The 15,598-nt window shown below is 40.0% G+C and overlaps 1 protein-coding gene across 1 annotated transcript in view; it reads right to left on the bottom strand.

Annotated features, from left to right (window-relative positions):
* LOC115462091 (phospholipid-transporting ATPase ABCA1-like) overlaps positions 1-15,598 on the bottom strand; it is a 451,679-nt gene that overhangs the window by 344,252 nt on the left and 91,829 nt on the right. Inside the window, 1 exon segment of the mRNA XM_030192130.1 lies at positions 13,278-13,454. Coding sequence (XP_030047990.1) covers positions 13,278-13,454 — 177 coding nt within the window.

The raw sequence follows: 15,598 nt of genomic DNA, 5'->3' as shown, positions 1-15,598 counted from the left end.
TAACAGTGAGAGTTAAACCACACTATAAACAGCACCATTAGGAGCTAGATTAGATTCAGGTTACTTGATTGATATGACAGTTTTATATGTGCTGCCAGAACTAATATATTTAGCAACTGAGTTAAAAAAATAAATAAATAAGGAGTTCATTTACAAAATAATGATAAGAGAGAGGAAGATCCCCAGGTTCTGATTCTGATCTGTATTCCTAAAGTATAAGGGGTAATTTTATATCAGTGCCCCCCCCCCCATATATAAGCACCCAAATGCCACCTATACTTTTTCTACTTTCCTTCTCAGAATAGCAGCATAATAGGTAAAATATAAGCCTCTAATTTAAGTATGAGCACTTACAACAGCTACAGAGCTGGTGTATATGTACAATAACATTAACAATAAATTTATATTCCACCATATACCATGCGGTTCAATGCGGAATACATGATTAAAGTAGCAGGATATTACCTGGAATTACAATCTTTAAAATAAAAAAGAAACTGATATATCAGTCTATTAGTCACTATAATTCAGGACAAATTATTTAAATAGATAAGTTTTAATCTGCCTATGGAATTGAGCATAACTTGTCACCGATATTAACATGGTTTGAATTTCTTTCTCTAAACGAGTTGCCTGATATGATAAGAAATTACCTAATAACCTAGTTCTCTTTATATTCTTTAAAGATGAAAATGTAAAGAAACAGTAGGTTCTCGTAGCTCTAGTTTTTTTGCAAAAAGACAGACTATAGAGCTCATTTTCAAAAGAGAAAAATGACTAAAAAGTGGCATACATCTGCATTTGGACATTTTTCTCACAAAAACGTCCAAATTGATATTTTCAAAACCAATTTTTAGACATTTTTCTATGAAGTCCATCAGAAGTACATTCAAATCACAAGGGGTTGTGTCAGGAGAGTATTAAGGACGGGATCTGGGCATTCCTAACACTTGGATGTTTTTCAGCCATAATAGAACAAAACAAAAGTGTCCAGGACTAAAACTAAGATGTTTTGAGCTAGACCTGTTTTTATAATGAATAAGGCACAATATTGTAGTGGTGTACAGTTGTGGGCACTGGGTTTTGAGTGTCTTTGGGGGGGGGGGGGGCTCAGCAGACAAGATAAGGGAGCAATGGTGAGATGTGGATTGGGATGCAAGGATCAAATCATAAAAAAAACTCCAGACCGCCCAAAACACAGCAGCCAGGCTTATATTTGGAAAAAAGCGTTTTGACAACGCCAAACCACTCAGAGAAAAACTACACTGGCTACCAATCAAAGAATGTATCACTTTCAAAATCTGCACGACTGTTCGTAAAATTATCTACTGTGAGGCACCTGGATACATGACAGACCTCATCAACCTGCCAACCAGAAATATCACAAGATCTGCACGATCTTACCTAAACCTCCACTACCCAACCAACAAAGGATTCAAATACAAATCCACCTATGCATCCTTTTCCTACTTAAGCGCACAACTATGGAAAGCACTGCCAAAAACAGTAAAAATTACGCTAGCCCACCTAAATTTCTGGAAAGCACTAAAGACGGTCCTGTTCAGAAGAGCATACCCCACCGACCCAACATAAAAAATACCTGGCCACCTGCAACACAATATAACCAAAGATCGTAATGGACATTACCTGACTCTTCCTCCCCCTCTCCCTCTCTAAGCTCTCCCAATTATCTACCATACATGTACCTTATCTACCATAATATCACCTTGCATTCACTCATACCTTGTATTTGATCAGACCGGAACTGGCTAACGCCGTTATCGGTAATATGTAAACCACATTGAGCCTGCAAAAAGGTGGGAAAATGTGGGATGCAAATGTAACAAATAATAATAATAATGTGTACCTGGGAGCATGTTTTTGAAGACCACTGCAGTGTCCCATAGGGTGCCTCATTTATCTCCTGGGATGTATGGGAGACCAGTCAACTAAAAATGCTGGCCCCTCCTACATTCCAGTGGCTTGATTTTCTGCGTTTTTCACTTGGCCATTTTTTAAATGGACCAAAAAACAAAACGTCCAAAGCACAAAACCTTGTTAAAAACAATATTTTCGAAAACAAAAGAAAGACGTTTTTCTGTTTTGAAAATGAGCTTCTTTCCTATTCAGATTTTGGACATTTTTTTTGCAAAATGTCTAAAGTCGGACTTAGACATCATATCAAAAATGCCCCTCCACATGATCCAGAAGGTAAAATGGAGCTAAACCATGAAGTATCTTATATACAAAACTGAAAAAAAAATATATAATATCCTTGCATGAACTGGGAGCCAGTGCAATTATTTATAATACAAAGAGACACCATCACATTTTTTCAGTGAAAAAAATGAATTGCAATAATACATATGTGTTTAAAAGTTTGAGATACACAAATAACTTACAGCATTCCTCAAACTAAGGGGTCCTTTTACAAAGGCGCGCTGAAAAATGGCTTGCGGTAGTGTAGGTGCGAATTTTGGGCGTGCACCAATCCATTTTTCAGTGCACCTGTAAAAAAGGCCTTTTTTTGCTAACAATGGATGTGCAGCAAAATCAAAATTGCCATGCATCCATTTTGGATCTGAGACCTTACCGCCAGCCATTGACCTAGCAGTAAAGAATCTGGGTGGTAATGACCTACACGCATCAAATACCACTTGGCGCACGTCCGTTGCGCGTGTCCGAAAATAAAAAATATTTTTTAGACGCACGTATCGGACACACACCAAAAATAAAATTACTGCAAGAGGCATGCAGTAGTTGGGTGGTAACTCCATTTTGACGTGCGTTGGGTGCACGTAGACACTTATGCGGCTTAGTAAAAGAGGTCCTAAAAGCATAATTTGTGAATCCTTCCAATGCTTCATCCAGACTCCGCCTATATGTATGCCTACCTGTAAAACAAACAACTCTATAATCCTCTTCAGAATATACCGACTATGTTTTAGCTTTTAGCTGCACACTTCATACTCAATTCTTAACAGCTATTTAACAAAATGAAAAATTGAAAAAGTGAAGGACAAGAAGTGCTGAAGTTTTAAAGCACTGAATGTCAGAATAGTGAACATGATCCGCCATGGACCCTGAAGAAGATTCGAAACTCTGGCCATAGTCGGCTGTGGCATATGGACAGCACTGGGCATCATGATTAGATAAGTTCTGCTATAAAGAGATATGTATGAACTGAACTTAGAATAAAATTTAATGGTGGATGGAGGTTTTCTGCCAATGGTGATAGTGAAAGCTCCTTGATAGAGAAGGCTGGTTGCTATAATTATAAGGAGCATGTTTGAGGCTTTTTCCTCCATTTTTTCAATTTTTCATTTTGTTTAATAGCTGTTAAGAATTGAGTATGAAGTATGCAGCTAAAAGTTAAAATATAGTCGGTATATTATGAAGCGGATTGTAGAGTTGTATGTTACAGAGATATTGCAACTTAACACTAGAGAGCCAAGTGAAATCCACAACAAAGAAAATGTTCCACTCAATGTGGAAACTCAAATGCGTGTTTCTTCCTGAGGGAAACATTTCGCAACCTGATACAATCAATGGTACTAACCCATGTAGACTACTGCAATGGAATTTATGCGAGATACAAAGAACAAACCTTAAAGAAACTTCAGACAGCTCAAAACACGGCAGCAAGGCTCATTTTCGGAAAAACGCGATTTGAAAGCGCAAAACCCCTCCGTGAAAAACTACACTGGCTCCCAATCAAAGAATGCATTGCTTTCAAAATCTGCACTGTGGTTCACAAAATTATCTACGGTGAAGTACCGGGATACATGACAGACTTGATCGACCTACCAACCAACCAGAAACACATCCGAATCAACACGAACGTACCTAAATCTTTACTACCCAAGCTGCAAAGGACTGAAATACAAATCAACTTACGCATCCAGTTTTTCCTACATCAGCACACAACTATGGACGCACTACCAAAAGCCTTGAAAACTACGTACGACCACTTACACTTCAAGAAATCACTAAAAACTCACCTGTTTAAAAAGGCATACCCTACCGATCCAACGTAAATGCTTGATCTCCGCTACACAACAACACTAAAGTTCGTAATGGATATTACACAACTCTTCCATTGGATGATTCCTTTATGTGGTCCTACCACATGAACCTTTTCCTACCACAACATCACTTTGTATTTGTTTACTCCGGAGTCTGCAAACACCTCTCCGGTACTATGTAAGCCACATTGAGCCTACAAATAGGTGGGAAAATGTGGGATACAAATGTAACAAACAAATAAATAAAATAAATCCTCTCTAGGTTACATTACGTGTGATAGAAGATTATTTTAAAAGAAACTCATATTTAACATAACTTGTTTTTACAGAAAAGGCTTAGGCAGAATTTTGGCATTTACATATATATGTGCACACATATTGCATGGGTATGCCATTATTTTAAACACTTACGCATGTGGTCAACATGTAAATATTAATTTTAATTGTTTTAAAATTAACCCATATTAAAATAAACTAATTGAATGTGTTACTGTTTAACGCTGGCTGGTAGCAATCATGTTGTATAAAAACTTTGTTAGATGAAAGCAAAACAAATGCTTCAGTCACAACTTTCCAGCCTCTATTTCCTTCATGGTATATAAAAGCTGACAGATGTGAGAGTGCTGAAGGAGGGACTGTCACAAATGTGTGAACGAATTGCTCTGTTTTAGAAAATGCAGCCAATCAAAGCATATGGATATCATGTACAAATGGAGATGGAAACTGCATGCGTCTGTTCCTACTGACAGCTGATAATGAATAAAAAGGCAAACAGTAAATTATCAGTTTATTTACATCGCCTTTCATTGTTTTAGTTGGAGAAAATATATACTAAATTCAAATGGTATATCTGCCTTCTTCAAATGTCATTATCTAGAAAATATGGAGACTCTTAAAGTCAACAGAAGAGGAGTTTTATAAAAATGAATTTACAAACAGCCAGGTCAATACTCAGCCAAGATGTTCTGCATTTTTTTTTTGTAAATGTCAACTATCACGGATGAATTCAATCCAGACATTCAGCACCATTATCCAGATAGGACTAGATTCAGTAAATGGTGCTCATAAAACGATGCTGAACAAACAGCACAGAGTGTTCTATAAATGACAATTTTGCACTTATAAATTTGGGTACCATTTATAGAATCAAGGGGATAGTTGCTTTGTGGTGACTTTATCTGGAGAAATTTAGGACAGCAAAACAAGTTAGTTATCCAGATAGCAGACTGAATCTCACCACTATTTGAATAGTGCCAACACTGACCACCTAATCTGGATCTTCAGCACTAGCCACTGTCCCCTGGATTCTATAAATGGCACCCAAATTTATAAGTGCAAAATTGCATGCTATCCTGAGATGCATAGCATTGTAACATAGTCAGTGACGGCAGATAAAGACCTGAACGGTCCATTCAGTCTGCCCAACAGTCACACTCATTATCAACGCAAGATTAAATCAACAATGAACGTGATATTATATACTTGGTCATGGTCTGTCTTTGATGTTTCTGGGACATAGACTATAGAAGTCCACCTGGCTCGGTCCTTATGTTCCAACTACTGGAGTTGCCTTAGTTCTTCACAGTCAGAGTCGCCATCCAAGTGTCACTCGCACATCCACACACCTGCAGCCATTTAAAGCTTTATTCTATAAAGGTTATGCTCCTTAATTTACGCTTCTAAATTACAAGCATAATTTATTGTCCTAAATTTATTCTCCTAATTTAGGGCCTATTACACTCATAGATTTAGCATATATTTAGGAGCATAAATTACGCTCCTAAATTTATAAGCATAAATTAGGAGTGTAAATTTAGAGGCATAAATTTAGGAGCTTAGCCTTTATAGAGTAAGGCCCTTAAGGTTTTTGTTTTTGTTATTTTTTATACCTTCCATTTTCTAAGCAGAGATCCTCTATGTTCATCTTGTGCAACTAAATTGGCTTACAAGCCAATTAGCGTCAATTATTGACACTAATTGCACTTGGCAACAATGTGGATCTGCACATGCATCTTGCTAAGTGCTATTCCACAACAATCTGGGTCCAAATCTTATAGGGGCCCTTTTACTAAGGCGTGCCTAAAGTGGCCTGCACTGGTGTAGGCATGTGTTTTGGACACGCACAAGAAAATTTTTCAGCATCCCTGGAAAAAAGGCATTTTTTTTGTGGCTGAAAATGGACGTGTGGCAAAATGAAAACCAGCACGTGTCCATTTTCAGCCTGAGATCTTACAGTCACACATTGAATTAGCGGTAAGGTCTCATGCACTATGCAGATGGTAAGCATCCAGTGCACTTAAACTTCCGATTACCGCCGGGTAAGTGCCACGCATCAAAAATGGAATTACTGCTCGGGGCACGCGATAGCTAGGTGGTAGTTCCAATTTGGTGCATGTTGGACACGCATAGGCACCTATGCACCTTAGTTAAAGGACCCCATAGTGCACAGCTCAAAAGGGGGAGTGGCCAAAGGAGAGGCATGGAGAGGTCAGGGGCATTCACTAAAGGTGCGTGCAGTATTACTGCACTTAAAACTGCCGATTATCACCGGGTAGATGCCACATGGTAGAAAATAGAAAATATAGTGGTGAGATTCAGTCTGCTATCTGGATAACTAACTTGTTTTGCTGTCCTAACTTTATCCAGATAAAGCCACCACAAAACGAATAACTCCAGATAATGACTTCACTGAGCACTCCAGATCTATCCAGACAGTGCCGGGATGGTCTACAATAATTTTCAGTGGTATTACACAGATATCTCTTAATTCTATATAGTTTGCCACAAGTTAGGTGTCAATTCAGCGCATAACCTATGGTGCTCAAACGGAAGTGAAGTGCCAAAACAGAGGGTAAATGGAAGTTTGCACATGACTGCATTCAGGTGCTATTTTATTAGGGGTCCTTTTACTAAGGTGCACTGAAAAATGGCCTACAGTAGTGTAGACGTCTGTTTTGGGCGCGCACATAATTATTTTTCAGCGCACCTACAAAAAATGTTTTTTTTAAAATTTTTGCTGAGAATGGACGTGCGGCAAAATGAAAATTTCTGCGCATCAATTTTGAGTCTGAGACCTTACCGCCATCCATTGACCTAGCAGTAAAATCTCACGTGGTAACCGGGTGATAATGACCTACACGCGCCAAATGCCACTTGGCGCGCGTCCGGTATGCACGGCAGAAAATAAGAATTATTTTTCTGCCGCGTGTATCAGTTGCGCGCCAAAAATGAAAGTACTGCAAGAGCCACGCGGTAGCTGTGCGGTAACTCCATTTTGATGCACATTGGGCGCTCATGCAGGTGAGTCATGGACAGGCCACAAGCAGTTCACACACTTAAGTGCACAAACGTTTGACATCCTTTATAGAACTGTCACCATAGTATCACTGAAAATCACTGATTGGCCCCACTCTGAGAAACAAAAAACAATTGTTTTTTATGCGAGTAGCAATGCTGCTATTCAGATAGCTACTTTTGAATATCAGGCCAAACATTTTTATTTTGCAGTTAACTTTTCTAACCTTGATTTATCCTTATGTTTTTTTATTTTTCTCATTAGTGTTACTTAGGTACAGTTTTCAGTTCATTCAGTTTTTAAACTACAGCAGTTACCTGAATATTAAAATTCACTTTCACAGAAAATCAACATTTTCTTCATGTTCACAAGAAACATTAAATTCCTAGCAATCAATTTTTTTCCCATTACATTATCATTCATGTTGCAATGGCCTCTATGGAGCTAAAACTAGGAAACCAGCAAAATTTGTCTGCATAGATATCCACACATGTATACACACATAGAGAGATGGATTTTCAGCTGGCATGGTGTCTAGCTTGTTAAATGCCAGATATTCAGTGGTGCTATAAGAATAAGCACCAGTACTGGATACAGAGATACTACGGTCACTGCAGTTGCATTATCCGATTAGTTTAGGCCTACTATTATCTCTTTAATAGCAAGATATCACTGCTAAATGCATACTTTTTTTTTTTTTAGCCTACCCTTGCTCTCCTTTCAACCTTCCACCACCTTTTTATTTTATACAGATAATATCAGGCTTCCAGACAGACTTTTGGCCTCAAACTATAGTTATGAGGTCTGAAAATTCATAGATAAGCAAAAATAAACATACTATACATTCACTAGCCACGAATGAATTATAATGCATTTTGAATATAACAGGCTGTGTATATAGAAGTATAAATGGCCTAGAGGGGCATTTTTGACCGGGGACGCCCATCTCTAAGGATGGCGCCGTGAAGGGGCGGGGCCAAAAGTATTTTCGAACGAGATGGCCGGCCATCTTTCGTTTCGATAATACGGTTGGGGCCGGCGAAATGTCAGAGATGGCTGGTCACGGTTTTTGCCGATAATGGAAACCGAGGCCGGCCATCTCAAACCCAGCCAAATCCAAGGCATTTGGTTGTGGGAGGAGCCAGCATTTGTAGTGCACTGGTCCCCCTGACATGCCAGGATACCAACCGGGCACCCTAGGGGGCACTTCTAAAAATTAAAAAAAAAATTAAAATAGCTTCCAGGTGCATAGCTCACTTACCTTGGGTGCTGAGCCCCCCGAATCCCCCCCAAAACCCACTCCCCATAATTCTACACCATTACCATAGCCCTTATGGGTGAAGGGAGGCACCTACATGTGGGTACAGTGGGTTTTTACCACCACAAGTGTAACAGGTAGGGGGGGGGATGGGCCTGGGTCCACCTGCCTGAAGTGCACTGCACCCACTAAAAACTGTTCCAGGAACCTGCATACTGCTGTCAGGGAGCTTTCGATTATGCCAATTTCGCCGGCCTTGAGAGATGGCCGGCCATCTCCCGATTTGTGTCGGAAGATGGCTGGCCTTCTCTTTCGAAAATAAACTGGCTAGTGGTTAAAGCAGCTGGCTGTAAATCAGAGAAACTAGAATTCAAATCCCACTGATATTTCTTGTGACCTTAGGCAAGTTGCTTAACAATTTATTACCAAAGGTACAAACTTTGTATCTCTTTTACAATGCTGCACTAAAAAGTGTCTTGTGGTATCAGTAGCATGGGGCTTTCCTGCATGCTGAGGCCATTTTTAGGGCCCTGTTTACTAAGTCACAACAGAGGCACGTTTGTGCTTTTAACGCGCGCTAAGTGTGTAGGTGTCCACAATAGTCCTATGGGCACCTACACAGCGCGTGCTAATTTTGTGCACATGCTAAAAATGCTAATGCACCTTAATAAACAGGGCCTTTAGTGTGGCTGTAAAATGGCTGCATTTCCTATTTTTGTATTCATGGCCACACACTAATTTCCCGATTAGCGTGTGGCCATTAGTGTGGGATCTCTTGGCAGTAAGTGCTCACACTCAAACTTTACCAATAGCTTATAAAATAGCTTAAGTGGGTTTTTTTCTGTGCCAAATTTTTACGGCGCAATTTATAGAATCTACCCTTAAACGCTGACCATGAATATTCAGCAAGAGAGAGCCAGCTATCCCCCACTAAATATTCACTTGTGTTATTTAACTGGCCAGGAGCTGTTACTGACTGGTTAAATAGCGCTGAATATTGGGCAGAAAAATTTAAAGGAAAATCACATTTTGCGGAATAGCTATCCCAGGATCAGGTTTGAGAACCACTGTCCTAAGTTATCGCAGAAAAGTGGAGACAGTATGTACAACAGACCATTGTTACAACAACAACAACAAAAAGCAATCTTATGCTCAAAACTGTTCCACCCTGTGGTTCTTAAAATATGTTCATATTTTCTATTTCTCAACAAGAGGGATTCGATGAGCAAGGAAAACAATAAGAAGGCAGTAATCTTATTCTTCTACTTAATGGGAACATTTGCAACATTATTCCTTTAACTCTGAACCTCTAGGATTAATACACAGTTTTTCAGTATATTGTTATCCAGACTTACTGTTTCTAAGACCAAACTGTTATAAAGCTTTCACAACATCTAATGAAACTGTTTGAATCTTTCCTTTAATATTTTTATTTGTATGGATCAATTTAAGGGGGGGGGGGGGGAATTCATCAAGCTATGTTATGGGTTTAAATTGCATTATTTGCTTGTCTTAAAATACTGTAGTAATATTTAAGTTGCCGCGAGTTATATGTAAATACTATAACACATCTTGCAGTGATACACCGCAAGTAGCATTAAAAAGTAATGTGGTTAGCACACACAAAAAGGCAAAATACCATAAAACGCTTTAATGCGTCACTGTATTAGCCTGTTAGTATGTGCTAACTACACGCTAAGAGCATAAACTCCTTTTGTAAAGGGCTCCCTAGTTCCTAAATGTTTGAATTCTAAGGGGCCCTTTTACAATGGCATGCCAACAAGTGGCCTGCGGTAGTATGGGTGCGTATATTGGATGCGCATTGGATAATTTCTCCATTGCATCTGGAAAAAAAAGGGTTTTTTTGTGCCAGGAAATGGACTTGCAGCAAAATGAAAACCAGCGGGGGTCTATTTATGGCCTGAGCCCTTAATGCCACCCACTGACTTAGCAGTAAGGGCTCACATGTTACCTGTGTGTTATCTATTCAGCACATGCCCACTGGGTAGAAAATGTGCCAAATTCAGGGGTCCTTTTATTAAGGTGCGCTGAAAAATGGGCTGCACTAGTGTAGGTGAGTGTTTTGGGTGTGCACAGATCCATTTTTCAGCCCACCTGTAAAAAAGGTCTTTTTTTATTTTTGCCAAAAATGGACGTGCGGCAAAATAAAAATTGGTGCATTTCCATTTTTACCCTGAAACCTTACCGCCACCCATTGACTTAGCAGTAAGGTCTCACATGGTAACCGTGCAGTAATTTTCTACACATGTGGAATGACGATTACCGCCTGGTTTCTGCCACATGCAGGAAAATAAAAATTATTTTCTGGCGCGCTTAGCAGACGCACATAAAAAACAAAATTACTTCCTGAGCCACACGGTAGCAGGGTGGTAACTCCAAATTGACATGCGTAGGACACACGTACATACCTATGCGGCTTTGTAAAAGGGCCCTTCAGAATTACCACCTGGGGCATATGGTAGCAAGGTGATAATGCTGATTGGAACATGCTGGAAGCAGATAGGCCCTTACGGGCCTTTGTAATAGGGCCCCTTAATGTATGATGTTTTTCAGCTAAACTTTGGTAATTAAGCTTAGGTTCTAAATTTAGTCCTGAAATTCAATTGCAAATCTAGGGGCCCTTTTACTAAGCCACGTAGGCGCCTAAGTGCGCCCAACGCATGCCAAATTGGAGTTACCGCCTGGTTACCACTTGGTCCTTGCGATAATTTTAGCACGCGTCTGCTACGTGCGTCTGAAAAATACTTTTTATTTTCTGGTGCGTGGCAGCTAAGCGCGTCAAATAGCATTTGACGCACGTAGACCATTACCGCCCGGTTACCGCGTGAGACCTTACTGCTAGGTCAATGGCATGTGGTAAGGTTTCAGACCTAAAATAGATGCACTGCAATTTTCATTTTGCAGCTTGTCCGTTTTTTGGCAAAAAAAGGCATTTTTTGTAGGTGAGCTAAAAAATAATTCTGCGTGTGCCCAAAACCCATGTCTACACTACTGTGGGCCATTTTTCAGTGCACCTTAGTAAAAGGACCCCTTAGGGATTTAGGTGCCCAAGTTAGGTATTTAGTCATAAACATCAGCATTTAATTCCCTTCATCTCCACCCTACAGCCACACACACTTTGGGAGCCTAGATTAGCTGCCTAGTGAGATTAAGATGTTATAAATTGGCATCTAACTACTTCTCAGTTTCTGAAAGGTCCAATTTAGGTATCTACTTCTTTAAGAAGCTCTTTTACTAAGATGTGCTAAGCCCATTTCTAGCATGTCCCTAAAATAGGGTTTTTTTTTGCAGGTCCCATGATAATTTTTCTATTAGCACTTGATACCTGCAAAAGTATTAATGTGGGAAAAAATTACTTCCTCCTATTTAGGAGGTGTTAAGTGCTCCTAGGTTAAGTCAAGGAAGTTAAATAAGACAGGAGATAGCATGAGCCTATCTGGCCCATAGCTCATAATCTGGCCCATTATGTAGGCTGAAGTTTGCTGCCATATTGAGTGACCCAAAACATTCACAGACACTACTGAAAAACAATAGCAAACTGTGTGGTATTGTTTTATTAAACCTCCTTGGTTTTGCATTCTTTCTGTTAGGAGGGGAGTTTGGGGGTTTGGTTGTTTTCAAGGGGTCTGTTTTGGGTAAACCAATATGGCGGCTGCTGGGGGAAACCGGCTTCACCTTTTTGATGTCATGCAGTCTCCTGTCTTATTAAACATCCTTGGGTTAAGCATGCACCAATGCTGGATTACATTTCCATGCCCAATCCACACTCTTGACACACCAACTTCCAAAAAAAGCTAGCACATGATTAGTAGACACTGACAAGCAAATTAACACAAAATGCCTTAATGCGTTTTTCCCTAATGCACATGAATAAGTTAGTTCAAGTTAAAGGGCCCCTAAGTGTGCATTAGTGCTTATAGGGGTCCTTTTACTAAGATGCGGGAAAAAGGACCCTGTGCTAGCAGCAGGGGCTGTTTTTCCCATGTGCCAGAGCCCTTTAAGTGCAGCAGGTAAAAAAGCCCCCAGATACACTTACTGCATGGCTATGCAGCGGGGAGCCCTTACCGCTAACCCACTGAGGTGCTGATAAGGGCTCCCATGCTAACCCGGCAGCAATTACCATTGGGTTATCACCGTGCAGGCTATTTCAAGGGGTTTTCTTTTTCCCCAGAAATGGCGCACGCTTGGGGCGGGACTACCACTGGTGACTGCGTTGGTCTGGCAGTAGTCCCGGAAGAGCGAGCGAGCGGTAAGCCCGCGTTGGGCTTACTGCTGCTCTATAAAAGAGCCCCAAAGTGATTTAGTAAAAGGGTCCCTCAGTTAGGTGCCAAAACCCCTTGAAAATTGATACTTTGGATGATGTTGATACTATGGCAGCACTATTTTCCATGCCTTAACAGGTGTGGCAAATGATTAACTCATAGACCAGTAGCTTTAGTGTGTCACAAGCCCTGTTTCCATATTTTGGTTCATCAGTCCCTATGTATTCTATTCAACCACTTGTTAATCAAGTTAAGCTAGAGAAGTTAATATTATAGCTACATCATAGGCTGTTCAAATTTCGAACGCCCAGTATACAATATGACAAATATTTGCTAGTTTTTGTTTGCAGAAATTCCAGTTGCAAATTCTATTTTTGCTATTTCTTTAGTTTGTAAAGAATGGGTTCTATACTTACACATCATCGACATAGCAGGGGTAAGGCATTTGTTGCACGAATACACCAAGCAGGTCTGACTTGTTTGAATGTAATCGAATGATACCATGATCCAACATGTCCTGGATATAGGTAAAACCACCCCACACATATCTCAGGTCTTTATTGGCATCAGCTCTTGCTCCAGGTGCCCACAACCTATCATTTACAAGAGAAATTTGGATAACATTGTATTTCGTTCAATCTTAACATTTTAAGCATTCACTAAATTCTCTCAGGTGCAGTTTTTTCAAGTCACAAGAAACCTTAATAGCATAAGCACACATTATAGAAGGGAAAATTAGAGTGGGTGTCAGTGTATATGGGCACACCATCAAAGACATTTCTAGGTAGAGGTCATAAGTACATAAGTAATGCCACACTGGGAAAAGACCAAGGGTCCATCGAGCCCAGCATCCTGTCCACGACAGCGGTCAAGCTTCCCAAATGTACAAACATTCTATACATGTTATTCCTGGAATTGTGGATTTTTCCCCAGTCCATTAGTAGCGGTTTATGACCTTGTCCTTTAGGAAACTGTCCAACCCCTTTTTAAACTCTGCTAAGCTAACTACCTTCACCACTTTCTCCGGCAACGAATTCCAGAGTTTAATTATATGTTGGGTAAAGAAAAATTTTCTACGATTTGTTTTAAATTTACTACACTGCATTTCATCGCATGCCCCCTAGTCCTAGTATTTTTGGAAAGGGTGAACAAATGCTTCACATCCACTGAATCTTTATTCTTTTTGTATATGAAATAATGCATGTAAGAATTGAAATTATCCAAAAACATCTACTTTCACTTCATTTCTTGAAAATGACTTAGCTAGTTAGTAAATATTAGAAGATATTTGGTCAGAAACACTTTTTCTCAAGTTGCAAAAGATATTAAGGTCTATTAAGGGGATGTTTGAGTCTGCAGTGTGGAGATTTACTACTCTGCATACGTTTGTTTCAAACATGAAGAGTAGCGGGGCCCTTTTACTAAGCGCATAAGTGTCTATGCACGCCCAATGTGTGCCAAAATGGAGTTACCACCCGACTACCGTGTGGTTCTTGTGGTAATTTCATTTTTGGCACGCATCCAATATGTGCGTCTGAAAAATATATTTTTTTTGGTTGCAAATAACAGGCATACGCCAAGTGGCATTTGACATGCGTAGGTCATTACCGCTAGGTCAATGGCTGGTGGTAAGGTCTCAGACCCAAAATGGACACGCAGCAATTTTGATTTTGCCGCAAGTCCATTTTTGGCAAATAAAAGGCCTTTTTTACAGGCACACTAAAAAATGGATTGTTACATGCCCAAAACCGCGCCTATACTACCGCAAGCCAATTTTCATGAGTCTTAAGTTGATCAAATGCAAGTACAGATTTTTCAAATGAAAATACACAATGATTTTCTAAGCAACAACATTTCACTTGTATTCACTACTAGAGGAGAGACAGGAGTGATATGATTCAGACATTCAAATATTTGAAAGGTATTAATTTACAACCCTTTTCCAGAGACAAGAAGGTGATAGAAGTAGAGGACATGAATTGAGGTTGCGGGGGGGGGGGGGGGGGGGGGGGTGTTACTAATGTCAGGAAGTACTTTTTCAGAGAGAGGGTGATAGATACCTGGAATTCAAAAATATGTGGGATAATCTCAAAGGAATCCTATATAAAAGGCATGGAACCAATCAAGCTTAGCAGTGATTAGATGGGCAACACTGGTAATTGGGAAGCGAAGCCAGTGCTGGGCAGACTTCTATGGTCTGTGCCCTAAAATTGGCAAGGACAAATCAAGATCAAGTATCATACCTTATACCTTATCAAGTATCATACCTTATACTATGAGTTTATCTTGTTGGGCAGACTGGATGGACAGTACATGTCCTTATCTGCTGTCATCCACTATGTTACTGCAATGAATTCTCAGAACAGTGCTTTTTAACACCGGTTCCCAGAACAACAGTAATTGGCAGACTAACATCACATTGGAGTAAATGTTTAGCCGGCAGTGGTGTGCGTTTTACTGACCACTGACAGTGTTATATTTAATGCCGGGCCATATCCGGGTTTTGGCTTTGAATATCCATTTTATGTAGCACCGGCTAACACATAGCTGGTTAAGTCGATATTCAGACCTTAACCAGCTATAGGTTGCTGCATAAAGATAGGACTGTATTTTATTTGGTCCCATTTCTGTGGTTATCCCGGCTAGTTAAGTGCTGAATACTGGCAGCTGAATATTGGAAGTTGGGAGGCTTTTGGCCGAATGTAAGTTCCTGCCTGCTTAATCGCTTTGAATATCG

Source organism: Microcaecilia unicolor, chromosome 2, assembly GCF_901765095.1.
Source record: "Microcaecilia unicolor chromosome 2, aMicUni1.1, whole genome shotgun sequence".
Taxonomy (NCBI): domain Eukaryota; kingdom Metazoa; phylum Chordata; class Amphibia; order Gymnophiona; family Siphonopidae; genus Microcaecilia; species Microcaecilia unicolor.
The sequence above is the reverse complement of the archived record's forward strand: the minus strand, read 5'-3'. Positions and strand labels throughout refer to the sequence as shown.